The sequence below is a fragment of the Cucurbita maxima genome, unplaced genomic scaffold (assembly GCF_002738345.1).
Source record: "Cucurbita maxima cultivar Rimu unplaced genomic scaffold, Cmax_1.0 Cma_Scf00027, whole genome shotgun sequence".
Taxonomy (NCBI): domain Eukaryota; kingdom Viridiplantae; phylum Streptophyta; class Magnoliopsida; order Cucurbitales; family Cucurbitaceae; genus Cucurbita; species Cucurbita maxima.
The window spans coordinates 3136645-3155741 of record NW_019272043.1 but is presented as its reverse complement, the minus strand read 5'-3'; the positions used below and the strand labels follow the sequence as shown (position 1 = coordinate 3155741).

The following is a 19097-nucleotide window of genomic DNA, read 5'->3' as shown; positions in this document are numbered from 1 at the left end:
TACATACAACCTCGTTGAAGATCGGTGTGCTCAAAACATTCGATAAATATGTAATCAACTCAACTCAATTTACGGGCCTTTGTCGGTGATTTGGGTTGTTTCCTTCTCAACGATAAAGCTTATCCCCCCATCGTCTCATTGGCCGACCTTTACATCTGTTATTTTGAGATCATATCTAGTATTCAAAGTTTGCCTCGATTTGGTACCTAAACAGTGCTTTACTCCTATATATCCAATAACGGCTGTGCCTCAACGTATTTCGAGAAGAATCAACGTGCCTCAACTAATTCTTTAACATCAGTCAATTCAGACCTCCACTTAGTTTCACACAAGTTTTATCATGGTCATGGATAGATCATCTAAGTTCGAGCGCATAAACAGTGACAATTGCCCCATGAAGACTTGTTTTAATTGCGAATTTGGTGGGTTCCCTTAACCAAACCATTGTCTATGAGTCGCTGGCTCATTCTTCAACGGGCACGCGATAATTTAATTACATAATTATTTCGATAAATCATTCTCAAACCGTTCTTAAAATAAATCTAATAAATCTTTTAATTTTTTTTTAAAAGTAAGTCTATCAAAAGAAATATTGGATGTTTAATTGAATTCTCAAACATTACTTTACACTGTGATTATTTATGAGAAATTTATCAAATCATAGAGATTGTTACGAGATTTCATCAATGAAATTTTAACTTTTTCGAAACTCATTTCACCGTTCCGAAACTAGGTTGACTCGGCTTTCGAAAACGAAACCCGAAAATTAAAGTAGCGAGGATGGGAGAGGACATGCATCCACCACCCTCTAAGATCTCCCATGATTCAAAATAATAGACTTATTTCCAACTACTTTTTTATTTTATTTTATTTTATTTTATTTTATTTTATTTTATTTATTTATTATTATTATTACATCAAATGTGACAAAGATCTTGATTTAATAATTGGTCCTATTGTAATAAATATTTAAATGAAGGAAGAATGGGACAACTCACTTTATTGTACAAACCAAGATTTTTTCTTTTAGAAATCAATAATGCATTCATTACAAGCGAGGGAAGGTTAGATCAGGTCGAGTCGAAGACAGTTTTTAGATTCAATTCAATTGTTCGAGTTGTAATTTTTTTTTAAATTAAACTAACCCTTATTAAATAATGAACCTAACCGAACTCAACCCAACCTCACCGTAAAATATTACGGTTGGGTTGGGTTAGTTCTGTTAGATGATGAAAGTCCCACATCGGCTAATTTAGGGAATGATCATGAGTTTATAATATTATCTCTATTGGTACGAGGCTTTTTGGGAAGTCCAAAGCAAAGCCATGATAACTTACACTCAAAGTGGATAATATTATACCATTGTAGAAAGTCGTGAAACATCGATAAGTTCAACATCTTAAACATAGACTCGATTTCTTGACACTTTGGTAACATAGACTTTTATTGATAAATTTCATGTCTTATAGATATCCCTTTCCGTCACCATCAGGTGGTCCTAAGAGGAACAAGGGAAAAAAACCTAATGATTGTTGTTGCCTTGTTTTTCGGTGTGTCTGTTTTCTGTACAAAATAAATGAAAAAAATCAATTCATACTCTTAAACTTGTCGTGTATCAATTTTTAACATAAATTTCGATTTCATCAAATTATACTTTAGACTTCGTTAAATGTGGTAATTTTTATAATCATTATAAGAAATGTTTCATTTCCCTCTCCAATGGTCCAATGTCGGACTCTGATACTATATGTAACAACCTAAACTTACCGCTAATAGATATTGTCCGCTTTGGCCCCTTACATATCGCTGTCACGTTTACGAAAGATTTTCACGTATAAAGATATTTTGTTCCCCCCTCCAACTAATATGGAATGTCTAAAAAAACATTAATGTCTCGACTCTTATGGAGATAGTATTACTCACTTATAAACCCATGATCTTTCACTAAATTAATCAACATAGTATATTAAATATACAATAATATACATTTAAAAGTATTTAAATATTCTTCCACGTGATTCTTCATATATTTATATACATTATATTTTCCATCAAATTGATTTTTTAATTTAATTTTTAAATAGTTTATCTAATTGACTTTGGAATAAAATTAAATTAAACTAATTCATAATTGATTTGGTTTAACCTTCAAAATTATTCTTCATTTCTCATCGATTTTGAGAATTAGAGAATCCATGGCGAACATTTTCCACGTCTACCACCGGGTTCTCCGGTGGCTAATGAAGGTCGCCGGAGTCAGGCAAGAACTGGTCCAGATACAACCAGGAACCACTATGAATTTCTGGGTACCCACCAGAAACCCGAAAAAAAACCCGAATCCACCGGTGGTCCTTCTCCATGGATTCGCCGGCAATGGGATCATGACGTGGCAATTTCAGGTGATGAATCTGGCCAGAAACTACGCCGTCTATGTACCGGACTTTCTCTTCTTCGGCGAATCGGTGACGGACCGGGCGGAGAGATCGCCGGAGTTTCAGGCGGAGTGCGTGGTGAAGGGGCTGAGGAGGCTGGGGGTCGAGAGGCCGTGCGTTTTGGTGGGGTTTAGCTATGGGGCAATGGTGGGGTTTAGGCTGGCTGAGATGTACCCGGATTTGGTGGCCGCGATGGTAGTCACGTCGGCGCCGACGGTGTTGACGGAGTCGCTCAGCCGTGAGGCGCTGCAGGAGATTGGGTATAAAAGTTGGTCGGATTACTTGATTCCCAACACGGTCAAAGGTGTGAAATCCTTATTTGAAATTGGTTCCTTTGACTTTCCGGCGCTTCCTAATTGGATTATGGAACAATATGTAAAGGTATTTTAAAAGATATTTTTTAAATAAATTATAATATTTATAACTAAAATGGAGAGTAAGTAAGTACTCTCTCTATTTATTTTTTTTCTTAATGTTATTTAATCTATCTTTATTTATTTATATATATATATATTCTTCATAACTAAATGGAGAGAAAAAAACCTAATTTTTTTTTCTCGTTTTAGTTATATAAGTCAAGCATATAATATGGTTATGTTGAAGGGAAATGTCGGGTCTCTGAGAGTCTCACATTGGTTGGGGAGGAGAACGAAACACCCTTTATAAGGGTGTGAAAATATTTTCCCAGTAGACGTGTTTTAAAGCCTTGGAAGTCTGAAAAGAAAAGTCCAAAAAGGACAATATTTGCTAAGAGTGGGTTTGAGCGGTTACAAATGGTATTAGAGTCAAACACCAGACAATGTGCTAGCGAAGATGCTCTTTCTCGAAAGGGGTAGACACGAAGCGGTGTGCCAATAAGAACGTTGGCCCCTAAGGGGATGAATTTAGTGAGAGTCCCACATCAATTGGAGAAAGGAACAAGTGTCAGTGAGGACACTGGGCTCCAAAGGGGTGGAGTGTGAGAGTCACACATTGGTTGGGGAAGAGAATGAAACATGAAGAGTGTGGGCAGATGCCTTTTAAATCCTTAAACGGAAGTCCGGAAAAACTTAAAGAAAACAATATTTGGTAGCAGTAGGCTTGGACCATTATAATAAAATAAAAAAATTGGTGGAAATTACAGGCAATTTGGAGGAGAAACAAGAATGGATTGCATAGAAAAAGCAGGCCATATTGTGCCAATGGAGCGCCCATTCACTACAACAAATGCCTTCAAAAATTTCTTCATTCCTTGCAAACTCATCAACAATAAACCTTCACTATATGTATTTAATTATTACATTTCATTTTATTTTATTTGAAAAAAAATAATAATTTAATATGTATTCGGATAGAAATAACAATTCCCATATCAAATTTGGTGCGCGTATTACTTTATATCATATCGTATCAACTGTTCATCATATTTTTGTGTTTTATTCAATTTTAAATTAGATTAAATTCGAATGTGTCGATAGAGTTGTCGACTCCTAAGGGGTTGAGTGTCGAGTGTCGGATATTGTTGCTTGGACTAATTTTTATCGTGCATGTGGTTTGGTTTTTTTTTTTTTTTTAATATTTTTGTAATTATTTCTCTAAAATTATGTGTTTGAACGTTTTATTAAGAGATTTTATAATTTTTCTTTTGAATTTATATCCGTGATTATCCTTTGAACATTTAATTCATAAAATTATAAGTTATTGGTGGCTTAATTTATTATTATTATTATTATATTTTTGTTCATATATATATATATATATATGAAGGTAAAGTATTTCATTTAATAAAACCAATATAATACATGAAAAAGAAAATAATTAAAAATTGTTATTTTAAAAGAAAATGAATAATTGGAATGTGTACGTAATTTTCAATTTTTATTGAAATATTGAAATATTTAAAATTAAAAATCTAAGCCCAAGCCCAAATATTTGAGTAATTGGGCTGGACCGAAGCTACTTGAATAGACGGCCCACTTAAACTTTCGTGTTCCAGCCAACCACCGCCATAGAAAAACCCAGAAATTTCTCGTCTTCACCGGCGATCAGTTCAAAGAATTGGGTTTCGGCACATCTGGAGAAGCGGGTAACATTTCCTGTTTCGTTTGATGTTTTTTTCTCGATTTCTCTTTGAGCTGCCGATGCTTTTGTTAGTAGGGCCGTAGTCGAGGTATCATCTATCTTGTTTATGCTGTGTTGCTGAGCTTTATCTCGTTAGGTCATGTCCGATAATCTGATTTTGGAAACAGATAGCCATAATTCGAACTGGATTTCTTCTTTTCAAGTCCATTTTGCTTTCAATTTTTGGTTATCGCGACGAATATTCACTGGTTGGCTTCCGATTACATTGCTTTTCTTCTTCAATGTTTTTCACTTTATCGGAAGTTGTTTTGTTTAGGATTATTAGAAGGGAATCTCGGAGTAGATCAAATTTTTAGGATTATTGTATCACATATTTGTTCTTAGGAAATAGTTGTAGCAGTGAACAAAGAAAGGAACAAACAACTGACGAGTAATTCAAGAGAAAACAGTAGTTCCCCTAATTCTAACCCTTTTGCATCTCACTTTCCCTTTTATGATCAAATACAATGAACTTGCATATTCACTCAATACATGAACTTGCCCTCCTCTTGTCCTTTTACTGTCTCTCTGAAGAACTACTGAGGGTCTGTCAAATTGATTCTGTCACTGATATTGGTTTAGAAAGAAGCTTTCATGAGATTAGCCTGTTTCCTTATGTCCCGAGTAGATGCGTTTTAAAAGCTTTGAGGAAAAGCCCAAAAGAAAAAGCTTAAAGAGGACAATATTTGTTAACGGTGGACTTGGGCTATTACAAAAATAATCTTCGGTCATGGAAATTTCAAGAAACATAATAAGGGATGCATTGTGAATGGACGAACGAGCATCTTTTACCTTGACAAATTTCCACATAAACTTTGCAGTGCTAAAGGAGTGAGAGTTTTCTTGTTAGTCACCCTTTAGCTATCAGTCACAACTTCACCAGATATGTAGTTCTACATGCTTTCTTCTCTGCTTAGGTTGAATGAACTAAAACTACGTTCTGCTTAGCTTAACTTGTAATAGACCTAACCCAGCTCTAGCATATATTATTATTTTTTTTTTTTTTAGTTTTCCTTTAGGTATTTCCCTCAAGGTTTTAAAACGCGCTCACTAGAGAGAGGTTTTCACACCCTTCTAAGGAATGCGTTGTTCCCTTCTCTAATTGATGTGAGATCTCACAATCCACCCCTCTTGGGGGTCCAACGTCCTCGCTTGCACATCGTTCTGTGTTTGGCTATGATACCATTTGTAACAACCCTAACCCGCCACTAGCATATATTGTCCTCTTTGAACTTTCCCTTCAAGGACTTCCTCTCAAGGTTTTAAAACGTGTCTACTAGAGAGAGGTTTCCATATCTTTACAACCAACCAATGTGGAATCTCACATAGCTTTTCTCGTTACTCGTGACTCTAGCTAATTTATTCCTCTTTTCTTCCTTTCAAACTAGGTTCAAAACCAATGGAACAACAGAAAGAAAAACCATCAGCTGCAGCAAATCCACCCATCCCTTCTTGTCGAAAGAAGAAAAATGAAGAAGCTACATTCTTGGAGGACTTGAAGGATCACATCGACGAGTTCATTCACGCATCGATGGACGAACACAAATCGTGCTTTAAGAAAACCATCAACAAGGTATATACTTCCAATTCCTTCACTGTGCATCTAAAAGAAGTAATCATGTTTGTGATACATGTGGTGGATGTGTTCATCTAATACTTCCAAAAACTCATTTGATTGGGTACACAGATGTTCCGTATGTCTAAAGTTGTGGCAGATAAGAATTCAGAGACAAGTGGAGTTGAGAGCTCTTTGCCTCTTCGAACAACAGTATCAGAATAAATTCTCTTTTTTCCTCTGTTCTAGGATACTCTCTCTCCATCTTCAACCAAATCCTTGTACTTTCGATCTTTTGTTTTGCTTTATTTCCACAGTTTATACCCATTGTTACTTATTTTTCTTTTTTGATTCCCAAGTTCTTGTTTATTTCCACAGGCGCATGTTTTTTCTTTGAGTTCAATCATTAAACTATCGACATTTGAAAGGGTAATTAGGAAATTGAAAATTTAGCTAACACCTTCGAGATGATTCTATATCTATTATACAGTGTGTGAATTAGTGGTTTTCTTTTTTAAAATGCAAAAAATGTAGACTATTGAATATTTGAACCTTTGGTTCCTTAATAGCCCGAGCCCAAGTAAGAACTTTAGACTCTGATCATTTTCCGTCCGAATCAAACATGAATCTTTCCATTCATTTGGTAACATCTTTGTGTATTGTGTCTTTGCTTCAATCTAGGTCAACAAAGTCGACTTCTTTTCATGCCGACTCGAAAAGGAGAGGGTAGCCCTTGCTTGACTGATTTATCGGACAAGAGGACGAGATGTGTTAGACGAGATGTGTTAAAGCAATAAATATCATAGATTTTAGACTTGGTTATGAAGAATTTCCAAAGGTCACACGACCTAACACAATCACCTATTTACCTCTAACACAATCATCTGTTTACCTCGTAGAATCAAATTTAGTTCGAGTAAGTCTTATAGGATTTAATTTTGAAATAAAAACATAAATTAAATTCATCCTCCAACATTAATTAGCCTTTTAGTTAGAAAAATGAACTTCTAAAAAAAGAAAAAAAAAAACAAATTATCACATAGAATTGCAGGTTTTGATTGTTGAAGGACTTGCAAATAGCCATCCAATCTATGTTCTTCCTCATCCCACCCTTCCAAGTTGCTTCCAATTTCAACCATTTTAGCCAAGCCTCATATTTCTCATCCTGCAATTATTATTAGACTAGTTAACTTCATCGAACATAATTTAATCTTAAATTTAAAATTAAAATTTTAAAAATCATATCTCAATTATTTAAAATATTATATATCATATATATTCGACCATAAATTCAAACTTAAAATGATATTAATCGGAGTAATTATTCAAAGAGACTAAGTCTCTTTCATTTATGAAAGAAAAGACTCCTCATATATATATATATATATATATATATATATATAGGTGTTCATCAACAGTTCTTGCCACTTTTTTTTGGTTAAATATTTTATTTACAAAATAAATTATTTTAGATGTTTATTTGAATTTTATAGAGTTTTGAGAGTCCTTTTCTAAAGTGACATTTTTTAAAACAAGATTAAGAAAAAAATCATAATTTTTAAAAACTGAACAATAATAGTTTTTATTTTTGCAAAGAAGCCCCCCTCCCCTAGTCTAATGTGTTTGTTTCAAAGCAATGGAGGAAAATATCAACACTAAACAATTAATTAAGTTGCTTTTAGAATATGGTTAGGTAACAAACTAACATATTATAATATTAACATCCCAATTATTGCTATTAATCATACAATAGTTGAACGGTAGTACGTTACAGAAGTACCTTTGCTCTTGATCATTGATGTTATCATGGGAGATTCAAGAGGCGGAAGAGGAAGAGGAAGAGGATGTGTAATTAGGAAATGGGACAAGGCCAGATTCAATGTGCTTGACATCCTCAACGAGAAGCTCAAAATGTCTCTTGACTTCATCGGCAGTCTTATCGCCAACGGCCTTTGCGACATTGAGCCAACGATCAGGCGTGTCCTTGTCAAAGATAGCCAAGGCCCTTTCAAAGGCTTTGTTTTGATTGGGAGACCATGAGGTAGAGTCCTGAGAGGAGGAGATGGAAGCCATTGATGAAGGATTAAGTGAGGGAGAAGAGTTGAAGAAAGAAGGGATTTATAGAGAAGGGAAGAAAAGGGAATGGGAGTGAGAATTTTGAATGATTTGTTTGCTTAGGAACCACAAAATGGAAAGAGGGAGAGAACACAAACATGCACCATTTCTCTCTCCTTTCGGGGCGGGTTTCATCATATCTATATCGACCGTCGGAATCAAATTCAGATTGTACTAGAGGGGCATAGCGGTACCATTGCCTGACGCTATTCCTAGACCTAGTAGCAGACGAGTAGGATATACCTGAATTCCTGAATTCAGACAGACTCTTCCTTATCTAATTAAATTTCGTAATAATATAATTTATATTTATATATATATATATATATATATATTAATGTTAAATTTTAAGTTATATAAATTGTTAAACATTAAATAAATAAATAAATAAATAAACGATTTTGTGATAAAGACGCGAGGATATAAAGAACAAATTGTTAAAACACAAAAACAAACCCCAAAATCGTATTCTTTTTCGGTAAACAATTGGTGTTAAAGCAAAAATCATGCAAGAAATCGGACGCAGAGAAGCAGAGCCTGAAGAAATGGCCGCAACTCCACACGCAGAAACCCAGATTTTGAAGGTTCAAGGGTTCTTGAGGCCAGCTTCTTCATCCCTTTCTGTTTTATTTTCATTCTTAGTAGTTTTTCTATGGGTCCAAATTCAGAGCTGAATCAATGGATTCTACAAAAAATTTCACGTGTATGCTTCTGCTACAAAACCCCCTTTTGTTTTCTTTTCAATTTTTCATCTCTGCAAAATTTTCCCTCTTTCCCATGTTGCTTTAAATAGTAATCGCTTTGTGTTCTTCTTGCACTGTTGATATATCTTTGATGTGTCCTATCCTGAACAACGTTCCAAGCAAGGCTAGCTGGCCAAACGAGTCTGTACAATGATTGCCTTGTATGTGTATGAAGAAATGCCTGGTTCCCATTTCCTCTTTGTTGGGGGTTTCTTAGCCATTGATATCTTACCAAGTGAATTCATGTTTTTTCCCTGTTGTTTTCCATCATTGTCATAGATATTTGAACCTTAATTCTCTAAGCAATTTGCTTGGCTGTATTATCATCTTACATTGGAATTAGAACACTAGGTTAGGAGTGTGAAAGTCCAAGCATGTTAGAGCCATGATAAACAATGAACTGATGGTTAATAACTAGAAGTTGGTATATCGATTGCTGGTTAAACCTTGTGAATTACAGATTTTCCAAATGAGTTTCTGGATAATCCCAACAGTTAATGGTATATGGATTGCTCGCACGCCTATAAACGAGATGGGAGAACGAGCATTAACCCGATGAAAAGGATGAAATTGTATTGGTTCTTCGATCAGGATGAAATATTTCTTGATATCAAGCATATCCCTGATGACCCTTTTGTTTTGTTTTGTTGGAACTGTTTCTGAATGGTGTTATTGCAGTCACCAAGATTGGCTCATATGCTTTTGCCTGTTTATCCTTCCTTCATGTAAGTTTTTAAGGGTCCACAGCTATGTATTCCCCTTGCTATATTTGGTTATTTTTATGTGAATAAATAGTGACATTTATTTTACTGGTTCCAGCTAGAAGATATGGTTGAGCTTTGGCTGGCCCATTTTATGTGTCTCAAGCTTCAATATTCAAAGTATGTATAATCATATTCCGACTAGTATCATGATATGTTTTTCAACTTAAATGCGATGTAGAATCTTTGTTGTCCTAGATGCAAAGGATTGTTACGGCCCAGCTGAATTCTTTTGTCTGCTCTTACTTTTCTTTTGTTACAAAAGATACTTGATCAGGGGACCTAGTTTTTGTTTCTAATCGAGACGATATAGCATTGACAAAGTTATTGTTTTGGGATACTGTCGAAATACTTAGAATTCATTAAGAACAATCGATTCTCTTGTATAAGTATTGATTGGTGAAGTTCTACACTATCCAGCTACGGTGTTTTACATGTCGAGTCGATAAGACTCATGTTAGACATACTCTAAGAAAGCATCTGATAACATAAGATAGCAGAATGACCCCACTATTTGAGCGTAGCTCGACTAGTGATGATATATATCTTCGACAAGAGGTCAAAGGTTTGAATCCTCCACTCTTACACATTGTTGAACTCAAGTTATTAGTTTGCAATGGATGTAATGGAATCTCGAGTTACGCATTGTAGTCAAGTTCATTGCTTGATTATTACTTACATGTAATGGAATATGTGCACGCAGATACACCCTCGGTTGACATTAAGAATCCTTATCAAGTATTGTCCTAATCCCTTTTCACATGAAAATAATACTGATATCAATTCTATTGAGGATTGCTGGGAGAAGAATCCCACATTGGTTAATTAAGAGGTTGATCATGGGTTTGTAAGTAAGGAATACATTTTCATTGGTATGAGACCCAAAAGCAAAGCCATGAGAGCTTATGCTCAAAGTGGACAATATCATACTATTGTGGAGGTTTGTGATTCCTAATATGGTATTGAGTCATGCCCTTAACTTAGTCATGTCAATAGAATCCTTAAATGTCGAACAAAGAAGTTGTGAGTCCTGAAGGTATAGTAAGAAGTGACTTAAATATTGAATAAATGATGTATTTTGTTCGAGGGCTCTAGAGAAAGGAGTTGAGCCTCAATTAAGGGGAGGTTGTTCAAAGGCTCCATAAGCCTCAGGGAGGCTCTATGGTGTACTTTGTTCGAGGGGAGGATTGTTAAGGATTGTTGGTAGAGGAGTCCTACATCGGCTAATTAAGAGGTTGATCCTGAGTTTAAAAGTAAGGAATACATCTTCATTAGTATGAGGCATTTTAGGGAAACCAAAAGTGAAGCCATAAAAGCTTATATTCAAATTGGACAATATCATACCATTGTGAAGATTTGTGATTCCTAACAAATTCCTTCCATCTTTGGGATTGTTATGCTACAAAGTGGTCCTCATCCTAGAGTCATAGAAAGATTCCATCATGTTTGACTGCTGTTCTATGGGTGAATGTGAATATGCATAGTTTGTTTAGTTCCCAAAGGGTGGTGTAAAGGTTGCATATTCAATTGCTAAGATGCGATGCATGGCTTTTGTATTCATTGCACCCTAGTTGCTTGGAAGAAATGGACAAGAATCATGAACTTTATGGAGAGAAGAAGAATTGCACCGTCCAAACCTAGTTGGATGGTCCAAAGGCGTCTTCAAAAGAATAAAACTAACTTATTACACGGAATCTTACGAGCAGGTTGGCTTTTGAATTCCGAGTTGTTTGCTTTGTTTTTCTCCAAGATTATGCTGGTGAAGTTAAAGAAATAGAAAAGGTCAGTGCAAAGTCCATTTTGGTCTGCTTGAATTAACTTCTGATATAATCTCATGCTGCTTATATATATTCCAGTGCTGAGAAAAAGAACGTGAACCCACTGGGCGCTCGTGATGTGGCACAGGGATTCGCCTCTTCCTGCTCATTAGTTTTGGTATAATTTCAAGACATTTTATTCATTTCTTTATTATTAACAGCTGCAGAGTTATTGGTTTGGCCTATATGCTGCTTTTTTTTTTTTTTGCTTCTGAAGTTATTAAGTTCTATTTGTGGTCTTACTTTGCTTGGATTGACATTCAATAAAACTCACACATAGCAACTCGTTGTGGTGTGATCTACAAGCCTCTCTTTTCTTCGTCCCTATGAATGAACGGACGAAGTTAGAATGGACCTGTCATGGTTTATCAGGTCTTGTCAAGAATTGAGAGAGAAGTGTTGTGATGTGACCAAAAAGGACAGTGCATCGCTTAACACACAAAAGGATTGTGTGAGAAAGTCAAACTATGGTTCAAGCAAGGTTAGAAATGACAAGATCATTAGTGCGGTTAATGACAAGCTTAGTAGGGGTTAGATGGGGCCTCAAGTCAAGGCTTTGTAAGATGGGGATGGCTTTGGGTTAGATTCTGGTTAGTGAGAGATATGACAGTATGTCGCATTTGAGGTGAGTTAAAGATCATACAAGCTAAGCTCTCCAGGGATGGATAGAAAATCTCAAATGGAAAGAAAGACAATCTCATTTGTTTGTTTCGATAAGCACATTCAAACAAGTAGTAAAGTAAGATGTCATGTTGATGCTCAAGGCGACATAAACCATCAATGGTGACTCAATAGTTCTCGGTTGGAACAATAGTTGCTTGATAGAGCCCAATAAGTGTTGTAGTGGCCCATAGCATTCGAGAAATAACTAAGAAGATGGATGGAACCTGATAAGCACTATAATGGCTCGGTAGGGGGCTCAGTAGGTGTCGTAACCACCGAGTAATCCTTAAGAAAGTATTGTAAGCTTGTTTTGCCCCAGTCCCAATAAGGTTTCAACATGTAGAAGAGTAGAGATGAAGTTGATATTGGTAATTGAATTAATGGGAAGTTGTTGTAAAATAATAAAAGATAAATAGAATTAATAATAATAGTATTTAGTGGAAATATCCTTATTGGGAAAAGGAGAAGGGCATGTGAGAAGGTGTGGAAGGGCATGGCCACAATATTCGGCTACAGCGAAAAACGACAACAATACATGGGGAATTGGACCCCATATGTCTTTCCTCCTAACACCCTCTCTCTCTCTCTATTCATCGTCTAAGTCCCCCTTACATTCTAACTCCCAACTATCCTTACTCTTTACTCATCATTTTGTAATGGAATCCTTGTTCTTCGTTTGCCGCTTCTCTCTCCTAGTTCTTCTCTTCAATGGAATCTTACAATCCATCCCTTGTCGGGTCTCTCTACTAGTTCTTCTCTTCAATCGATGAGGAATCTCACAATCCACCCTCTTTCAAGTCTCAGCATCCTCATTAGCACATCATTCAGTGCCCACCACTTTAGGGCCCAACATCTAGTTAGGGCCTTAAGATCTTCACTAATGTCTACCTCTCCCACCATCAGAACTCAGATTGCTAGCACACAGATTGCTAGCACACCCCTCAATGTCTATAGAAGAGAAGAGGTACCATGAAATGTGTTCACAATTACACAAAGTTACATAAGAAGGGGGTGTTTGTTTAGCCATTCGATAAATTAAATTGAAATTTTGAAAAAAGAATATTCCTTGAACGATCAGATTCCACCCCACTTGTCCGATACGGAATTCGATGTGGCAGACCCATCATGGCCCAATTAAAAAAGAAATATACCACGAATCATTGCAAAAATATCTCACTATCTTTTTCCACAAAAATATCTACCTGTCGTCAATCGGATCACAGATCGAAACTACAGCTAAATTATATTAAAAACTACCAATTATCTTCCCCATTTGCCGTTCCCAGAGCAATAATTTATGATCACAGTACATGACGAACTCTGAAAAAATCATGAAAATGGATCGTACTTATTTCTGAATTAACCCTTCAATGGAGATTCTTGGCTATGCCGGAAATTCGGAAGAGAGAAAGGATGAACACAAACAGAAATTTGTTGAGAACGAAGAGCTGTACTCTTCATTTTCTTATATCATTTTTTTCGTTGTAACAGAGACATAATGAGGAACACGAAACCCATCGGTCATCGGTCAAAAAAAGAGAGCACCCAAACGGAACACAGTACACGGAAATCAAAAGGCTGCTAAGTTTTTTTTTTTTTCTTTTATCATCACACTAATACTTCGACGAAACCAAAAGCTAAATCATAATGCAACACCGCCTAATTTCTCCACCCTCCTTCAGATCCGCCGCCACCGCCACCTCCTCTCTGGTAGCGACCACCATCACCACCACCACCGCCGCCGTATCCACGGTCACGTCCTCCACCATAACCACCACCACCACCGTATCCACCTCCACCGCCACCGTAACCACCACCTCCACGGTTGTATCCACCACCACCACCTCCTTCACGGCGCCCACCGTAGCCACCACCACCACCTCCACCACGGTTGTAACCACCGCCGCCTCCGCCACCACCGCCTCTTTGCTGAGCCTCGTTAACGGTGATACTCCGTCCATCAAGGTTCTGGCCGTTCATCGCTTCGATTGCGCTTCTCATGGCCTCTTCATCGACAAAAGTCACGAATCCAAATCCCCTCGATCTTCCGGTTTCACGGTCGTTGACGATCTGGATAAAAATAATCACAAGAAAACAAAGATCAGTCACAGAACCACAACAATTGGGGCAAACTGGAACAAAATTCAAAAGAACAAAAATGAAAATTAAAGAAAAATCGATCGTTCTTCGTCTCTGTAACCAAGATGAAGGTAAACGTACCGATGAAAGGAGTAATAAAAGTAACATATCAAGAGAGTAGTAGTAGTAGTAGTAAAGTAACACAAAACAGATGAGAGTCACAGATCAGATTTAGGATCGTCAAAGCCGAATCGGAACAAATCCAGATCTCGACGATAACAAACGGACCTTGGCTTCCACGATCTCGCCAAAGGAAGAGAAAGCCTTCTCTAAGGCATGATTATCAGTGGCCCACGCAAGGCCACCCACGAAGCAACGGTACTCAACAGACGAGGAAGCCATGGAAATCAGAAAACCCTAACCCTAGAAAGGGGTTCAAACAAGGAAGGAAAGGAGAAAGAGGGGGATCGACACAAATCCACACCTCTGAAGACGAACACAATGAGTTAGAAATGAACCAAGGGGTTGGTTATATAGAGGGCAGAAGATAACTAGGGTTAGTTTTAGGGTTTGCTCAGTATTTAACTCACGCGGTTTATTTGCAATCAGGGTTAACCTAAAAGGCGGTGTGATTGGCACCTTGTTTGGATGCGCCCCAAATCTTATCCTTCCGTCAGTTATTCCAATCCCCATTTTATGATATTTTTCTCCTCCTATAAATATCTACTTTTACTACCAAACCTAAAAATGTCAACTTCATCCCATTGTATTATCATGATAAACCCTAATTACATAGAAATTTAGTGGTGAAATAATAAAATATTATATTAAGACGAAATTCGACTGTAAGTTTTTCATCCTTCTCTAGACCGTTGTGTTGTCTTAAGTATCGAAGCCTCTGAGGCAAGCACATTGTCACATCAGTGTCAATTTCCTTCTTTCATAGGTCACGATCTTCTTCCTTTAAACAATTTTTATAGTTGTCATGTGTAGGTCTCTGGTTGTGTGAAATCTCACATCAATCGGAGAAAAAAATGAAACATTCTCGTGCGGAACCTCTTTGTAGCATACGCGTTTTAAAAACTTTGAGGACAAGCCCGAAAGAGAAATCACAAAGAGGACAATATCTGCTAGATATGTGCTTGGGCCATTACAAATGGTATAAAAGGCGAACGATTTGTCTACGGTGAGGCTAAGCTCCTAAGGGGTGGGCATAAAGGTGTGCCCGCCGCCTAGAATAAGGGTGGATTAGTGGACCCACATCGATTGGAGAAGGGAACAAGTGCCCGCCAGAACACTGGCCCTAAAAGGTGGATTGTGAGATCCATTAAGATAATAATAATAATCTTCCATGATCATGTGGGCTTTGGGCCCAACCATCAAACCTGGGTTTGTTAGTTTTGGGCCTAACCATTTAATTTGAGTTAAAACTTCGGCCCAAATTTCGCATGGTCCAATTCGACTAAATTTAATTTAATTACTTGATTAAACATATTCACTTTAATTTGAGAATTTGTCAATTTTTTTCTTCAAATTAAATGTAGGACACATGTCAACTTATAATTGGCTTCAAAATGGATATCTCATTATGCTTAATTACCATTTTAGGATCAAGGTGAATTCACATAATTATTATTTTAGGTATTTTTATAAGAATAATTACAAACATAATACTATTTATTTAATATAGGTTAAATTAATAAAAAAATAATATTGAATTTTATCTAAAAAATACCTATAAAATTTTAAAAGATTTAATAATACCCTTAAATTTAAAAATAAAAAAAATACCTTTAAACCTAAAAAAAAGTTAAAAAATACCCTTATCAAAGTTTCATTAATATTGTTAAATTTTTTTCCTAAAATTTAAAAATATTTTATCACGTTTCAAAAATACTCGCACTTTAAAAAAATAACACAATAATTTTAGAGATAATTTATGAGGTGTTGATAGACGATTTTTTTTTTTTTCCATATAGACGGTAATATTTTTTTTAAAACATTTTTATAAAAGGTAAAGAGTGTTAACGCTACGTTGAAAAATTCCACGCGTATTTTTTAACACAGTACTAATAGAAAGAGTATTTTTTTAAAAGTTTAACGAAACTTTTTAAACTTGAACCATATTTTTTGAAAGTACTTTATGCCCAAAACGATAAATTTTAAAAGTCTTATCACACTAAAATAAGAAATGAAAAAAAAAAAACATTGTTATATTTTGAATTAATCAATATTATATAAATAATTAACACCTACCACAAAAAAGCTAGCTTTGTCTATTAGGGAAAAGGACATATAAAATTTTAAATCAAAATTAATAAACAAAGAGGCTTGTTTAAGTTAAATACTCCATTAAATAATAATAATTAGAACAATTGAAAAAATTAGTTGAACTTTTCAAAATTAATTAAAAAAAACAAATTATTGATTATTGTATGACCTTGTATTAAATATTTCTATTAAATAGTGGAAATTATTGATTATTCTACAGAAATATTTAAAAAAAAAATTAGTATTTTACCCACACATATATCTATAATTAATTAATTAATTAATGCAAATCAACATTACTCAAAATCGGATCACAAATTTGTAATATGCATTAGACATGGGATCGAAGACGGACCATAGAGCAACCACAAAACAAAGCTTACATAACGTTCACTAAGGACATCCAACACGGAAATCATTGACGGTTAGATACAGTACTATGTGCCAGCAACGACGGCAAGCCCTCAACGATGGTAGATTGTGAGATCTCACATCGGTTAGAGAAGGAAAGAAGCAGACAGTGTGCAAGCGAGGACACCAGGCCTTCTAGAGGTGGGATGTGAGATCCCATGTTTTGTAGATGCATTTTAAGCGACGACGAAACATAATGAACAAAAGCAAACGATACCTATTAGTGGTGAGGTTAAACTGTTATAATACTAATATTAAAATTAAACCAAACCAATCTATTTGAACCAGACCAAACCAATACATGAATGACTTAGACGTGCAACACATGATCCTTCCTCGAACCATTTGCATGCAACACATCACCATATCACCGTACAAAAATTCGTATTATATTTAGAAATACATTATTGCGACGAATTAGAATATTCATTTCACTAAGTTGAATTAATCCATCTGGACCGTGACAAAAAATATTTTGAATAATTTATCAAGTTGAATATTTCATTGCCAATGCTCAAGATATATCAATCAAACTAGGTTTTCAATTATTTTGTTCTTAATCTCTTCATCTTCCATCTCTTCAGGATCCAAAAACACAGGGATTTCAATGATCGAGGGGTGGATTATCAAGGAATTTTGGAGTTCATTCATAAGCCGTGGTGGAAGGACATGCAAAACGCAATAGATATCACGTTCTTGCTCTTGTTCTTGCTCTTCCCCTGTTTTCAGCTCACATTTCAGCAGCTGAGCTCAAGAACAGAGCGCGCAGCTCTTCTGGAACTCCGATCGTCCTTAGGCTTGCGAGGCAGAGACTGGCCCATCAAAGCCGACCATTGCTCTGTTTGGAACGGCGTACAATGTCGAAACGCTCGAGTTATTGGCATCAACATTTCTGGGTTTCGAAGAACTCGCCTCGGCAGACAAAACCCACGATTTGTTGTTGATGCTTTAGCTAATTTAACGCTTCTCCAGTCTTTTAATGCTTCTAAGTTCTTGCTTCCCGGACCCATCCCTGACTGGCTTGGTTCATCGCTCAAGCCTCTGCAAGTTCTTGATCTTCGTTCTTGTTCAATCCATGGTCCGATTCCATCGAGCTTTGGTAATTTAACGAATCTAACCACTCTGTTTCTCTCCAATAACAAGCTAAATGGGTCGATTCCTGCAAGTTTTGGCCAATTTATTCGGCTTTCTGTGCTTGATCTTGCCCGTAATGAGCTCACTGGTTCCATCCCTTTGTCAATATCATCTCTTGGGAACCTCTCATTTCTTGACCTTTCTTCAAATGGTTTAGATGGGTCAGTTCCTCCGCTCATTGGGTCACTCAGGCAGCTGCAAAAATTGAACCTTTCGAGCAATAATCTCAGTTCTTCATTGCCTGCTTCACTCGGCGACCTGGGTGTCCTGGTGGATCTTGATATCAGTTTCAACAAATTCTCCGGGCCGCTACCGCCAGATCTAAAGGGCATGAGCCGCCTGCAGAGAATGCTACTAAGAAGCAATTTACTCGGTGGATCACTGCCAGATGCTCTGTTTTCGTCGCTCACCCAATTGCAGGCGTTGGCTATCAATGACAATCGTTTTACTGGTGCAGCCCCTGATGTGTTGTTCTTGATGCCTGGGCTGCGGTTTCTTGATATCTCCGGGAATAATTTCACTGGGTTGCTACCAAATTCGAGCTTGAATTCGAATTTTAGCGATGGGACGTTGAATGTTTCTGGAAACATGTTCTATGGTGGGCTGGTGCCTGTTCTTGGAAGGTTTAGTGTTGTTGATGTGTCTGGGAATTATTTTGAAGGCGGAGTTCCAAGCTTTGTGGTGATGAATGCATCTTTGGAGAGTAATTGTCTTCGAAATGTTTCCAGGCAGCGGACATTGGAAGATTGCTCCTCGTTTTATACTGCAAAAGGTCTTGATTTTGATGATTTTGGTAAGCCAATCGCTGAACGGCCTCCTCCTGTGCCAGAGAAGTCTGGGAAGAACATGAACAATATAAGAGTAATTATATTGGCTAGCCTATTAGGGTGGGTCGGGTTTATTGTTGTTGTTTAAGATCGAGTTATAGTTTAGTCGTAAAAATAGATTTTTTTTTTTTTTTTTTTTTTTTTTTTTTTTTTTTTTTTTTTTTTTTTTTTTTTTTTTTTTTTTTTTTT

The 19097-nt window shown here is 36.4% G+C and overlaps 5 protein-coding genes and 1 long non-coding RNA gene across 8 annotated transcripts in view; 4 read left to right on the top strand and 2 right to left on the bottom strand.

Moving 5' to 3' along the window:
- Positions 1 to 2192: 2192 nt before the first annotated feature.
- Positions 2193 to 2822, top strand: LOC111499509 (epoxide hydrolase 4-like). The gene has a single exon (XM_023151069.1). It carries the CDS (start codon positions 2196 to 2198, stop codon positions 2820 to 2822), a length of 627 nt encoding a protein of 208 aa, XP_023006837.1. The 5' UTR covers positions 2193 to 2195.
- Positions 2823 to 4388: 1566 nt separating this feature from the next.
- Positions 4389 to 6461, top strand: LOC111499535. Of its 2 annotated transcripts, none has more exons than XM_023151103.1 (3): positions 4389 to 4497; positions 5921 to 6105; positions 6220 to 6461. In XM_023151103.1, the coding sequence occupies exons 2-3, from the start codon at positions 5932 to 5934 to the stop codon at positions 6310 to 6312; spliced, it is 267 nt and encodes an 88-aa protein (XP_023006871.1). In that variant the 5' UTR covers positions 4389 to 4497; positions 5921 to 5931; the 3' UTR covers positions 6313 to 6461. The 2 variants fall into 2 exon arrangements, with proteins under 2 accessions (XP_023006871.1, XP_023006872.1); XM_023151104.1 differs by lacking the exon at positions 4389 to 4497 and adding an exon at positions 4498 to 4581.
- Positions 6462 to 7031: 570 nt separating this feature from the next.
- LOC111499536 (protein RADIALIS-like 1) lies at positions 7032 to 8418 on the bottom strand. Its single transcript, XM_023151105.1, has 2 exons — positions 7868 to 8418; positions 7032 to 7252 (listed from the first exon to the last, which is right to left on the bottom strand). The coding sequence occupies exon 1, from the start codon at positions 8158 to 8160 to the stop codon at positions 7903 to 7905; it is 258 nt and encodes an 85-aa protein (XP_023006873.1). The 5' UTR covers positions 8161 to 8418; the 3' UTR covers positions 7032 to 7252; positions 7868 to 7902.
- A 2854-nt stretch (positions 8419 to 11272) lies between these two features.
- LOC111499537 lies at positions 11273 to 11708 on the top strand. Its single transcript, XR_002720957.1, has 2 exons — positions 11273 to 11412; positions 11563 to 11708. It is a non-coding gene; the product is annotated as an uncharacterized LOC111499537 (long non-coding RNA).
- Positions 11709 to 13616: 1908 nt separating this feature from the next.
- Positions 13617 to 14787, bottom strand: LOC111499534 (glycine-rich RNA-binding, abscisic acid-inducible protein-like). 2 transcript variants are annotated; one of them, XM_023151101.1, is made up of 3 exons: positions 14554 to 14787; positions 14058 to 14256; positions 13617 to 14003 (listed from the first exon to the last, which is right to left on the bottom strand). In XM_023151101.1, the coding sequence occupies exons 1-3, from the start codon at positions 14665 to 14667 to the stop codon at positions 13846 to 13848; spliced, it is 471 nt and encodes a 156-aa protein (XP_023006869.1). In that variant the 5' UTR covers positions 14668 to 14787; the 3' UTR covers positions 13617 to 13845. The 2 variants fall into 2 exon arrangements, with proteins under 2 accessions (XP_023006869.1, XP_023006868.1); XM_023151100.1 differs by having other exon boundaries at positions 13617 to 14256.
- A 2735-nt stretch (positions 14788 to 17522) lies between these two features.
- Positions 17523 to 19097, top strand: part of LOC111499533 (probable LRR receptor-like serine/threonine-protein kinase At2g16250) — a 2032-nt gene continuing 457 nt past the window's right edge. The window contains exon 1 of the mRNA XM_023151099.1: positions 17523 to 19027. Coding sequence (XP_023006867.1) covers positions 17617 to 18996 — 1380 coding nt within the window. The 5' untranslated portion in view covers positions 17523 to 17616 and the 3' untranslated portion in view covers positions 18997 to 19027. The remainder of the gene's footprint in view (positions 19028 to 19097) is intronic.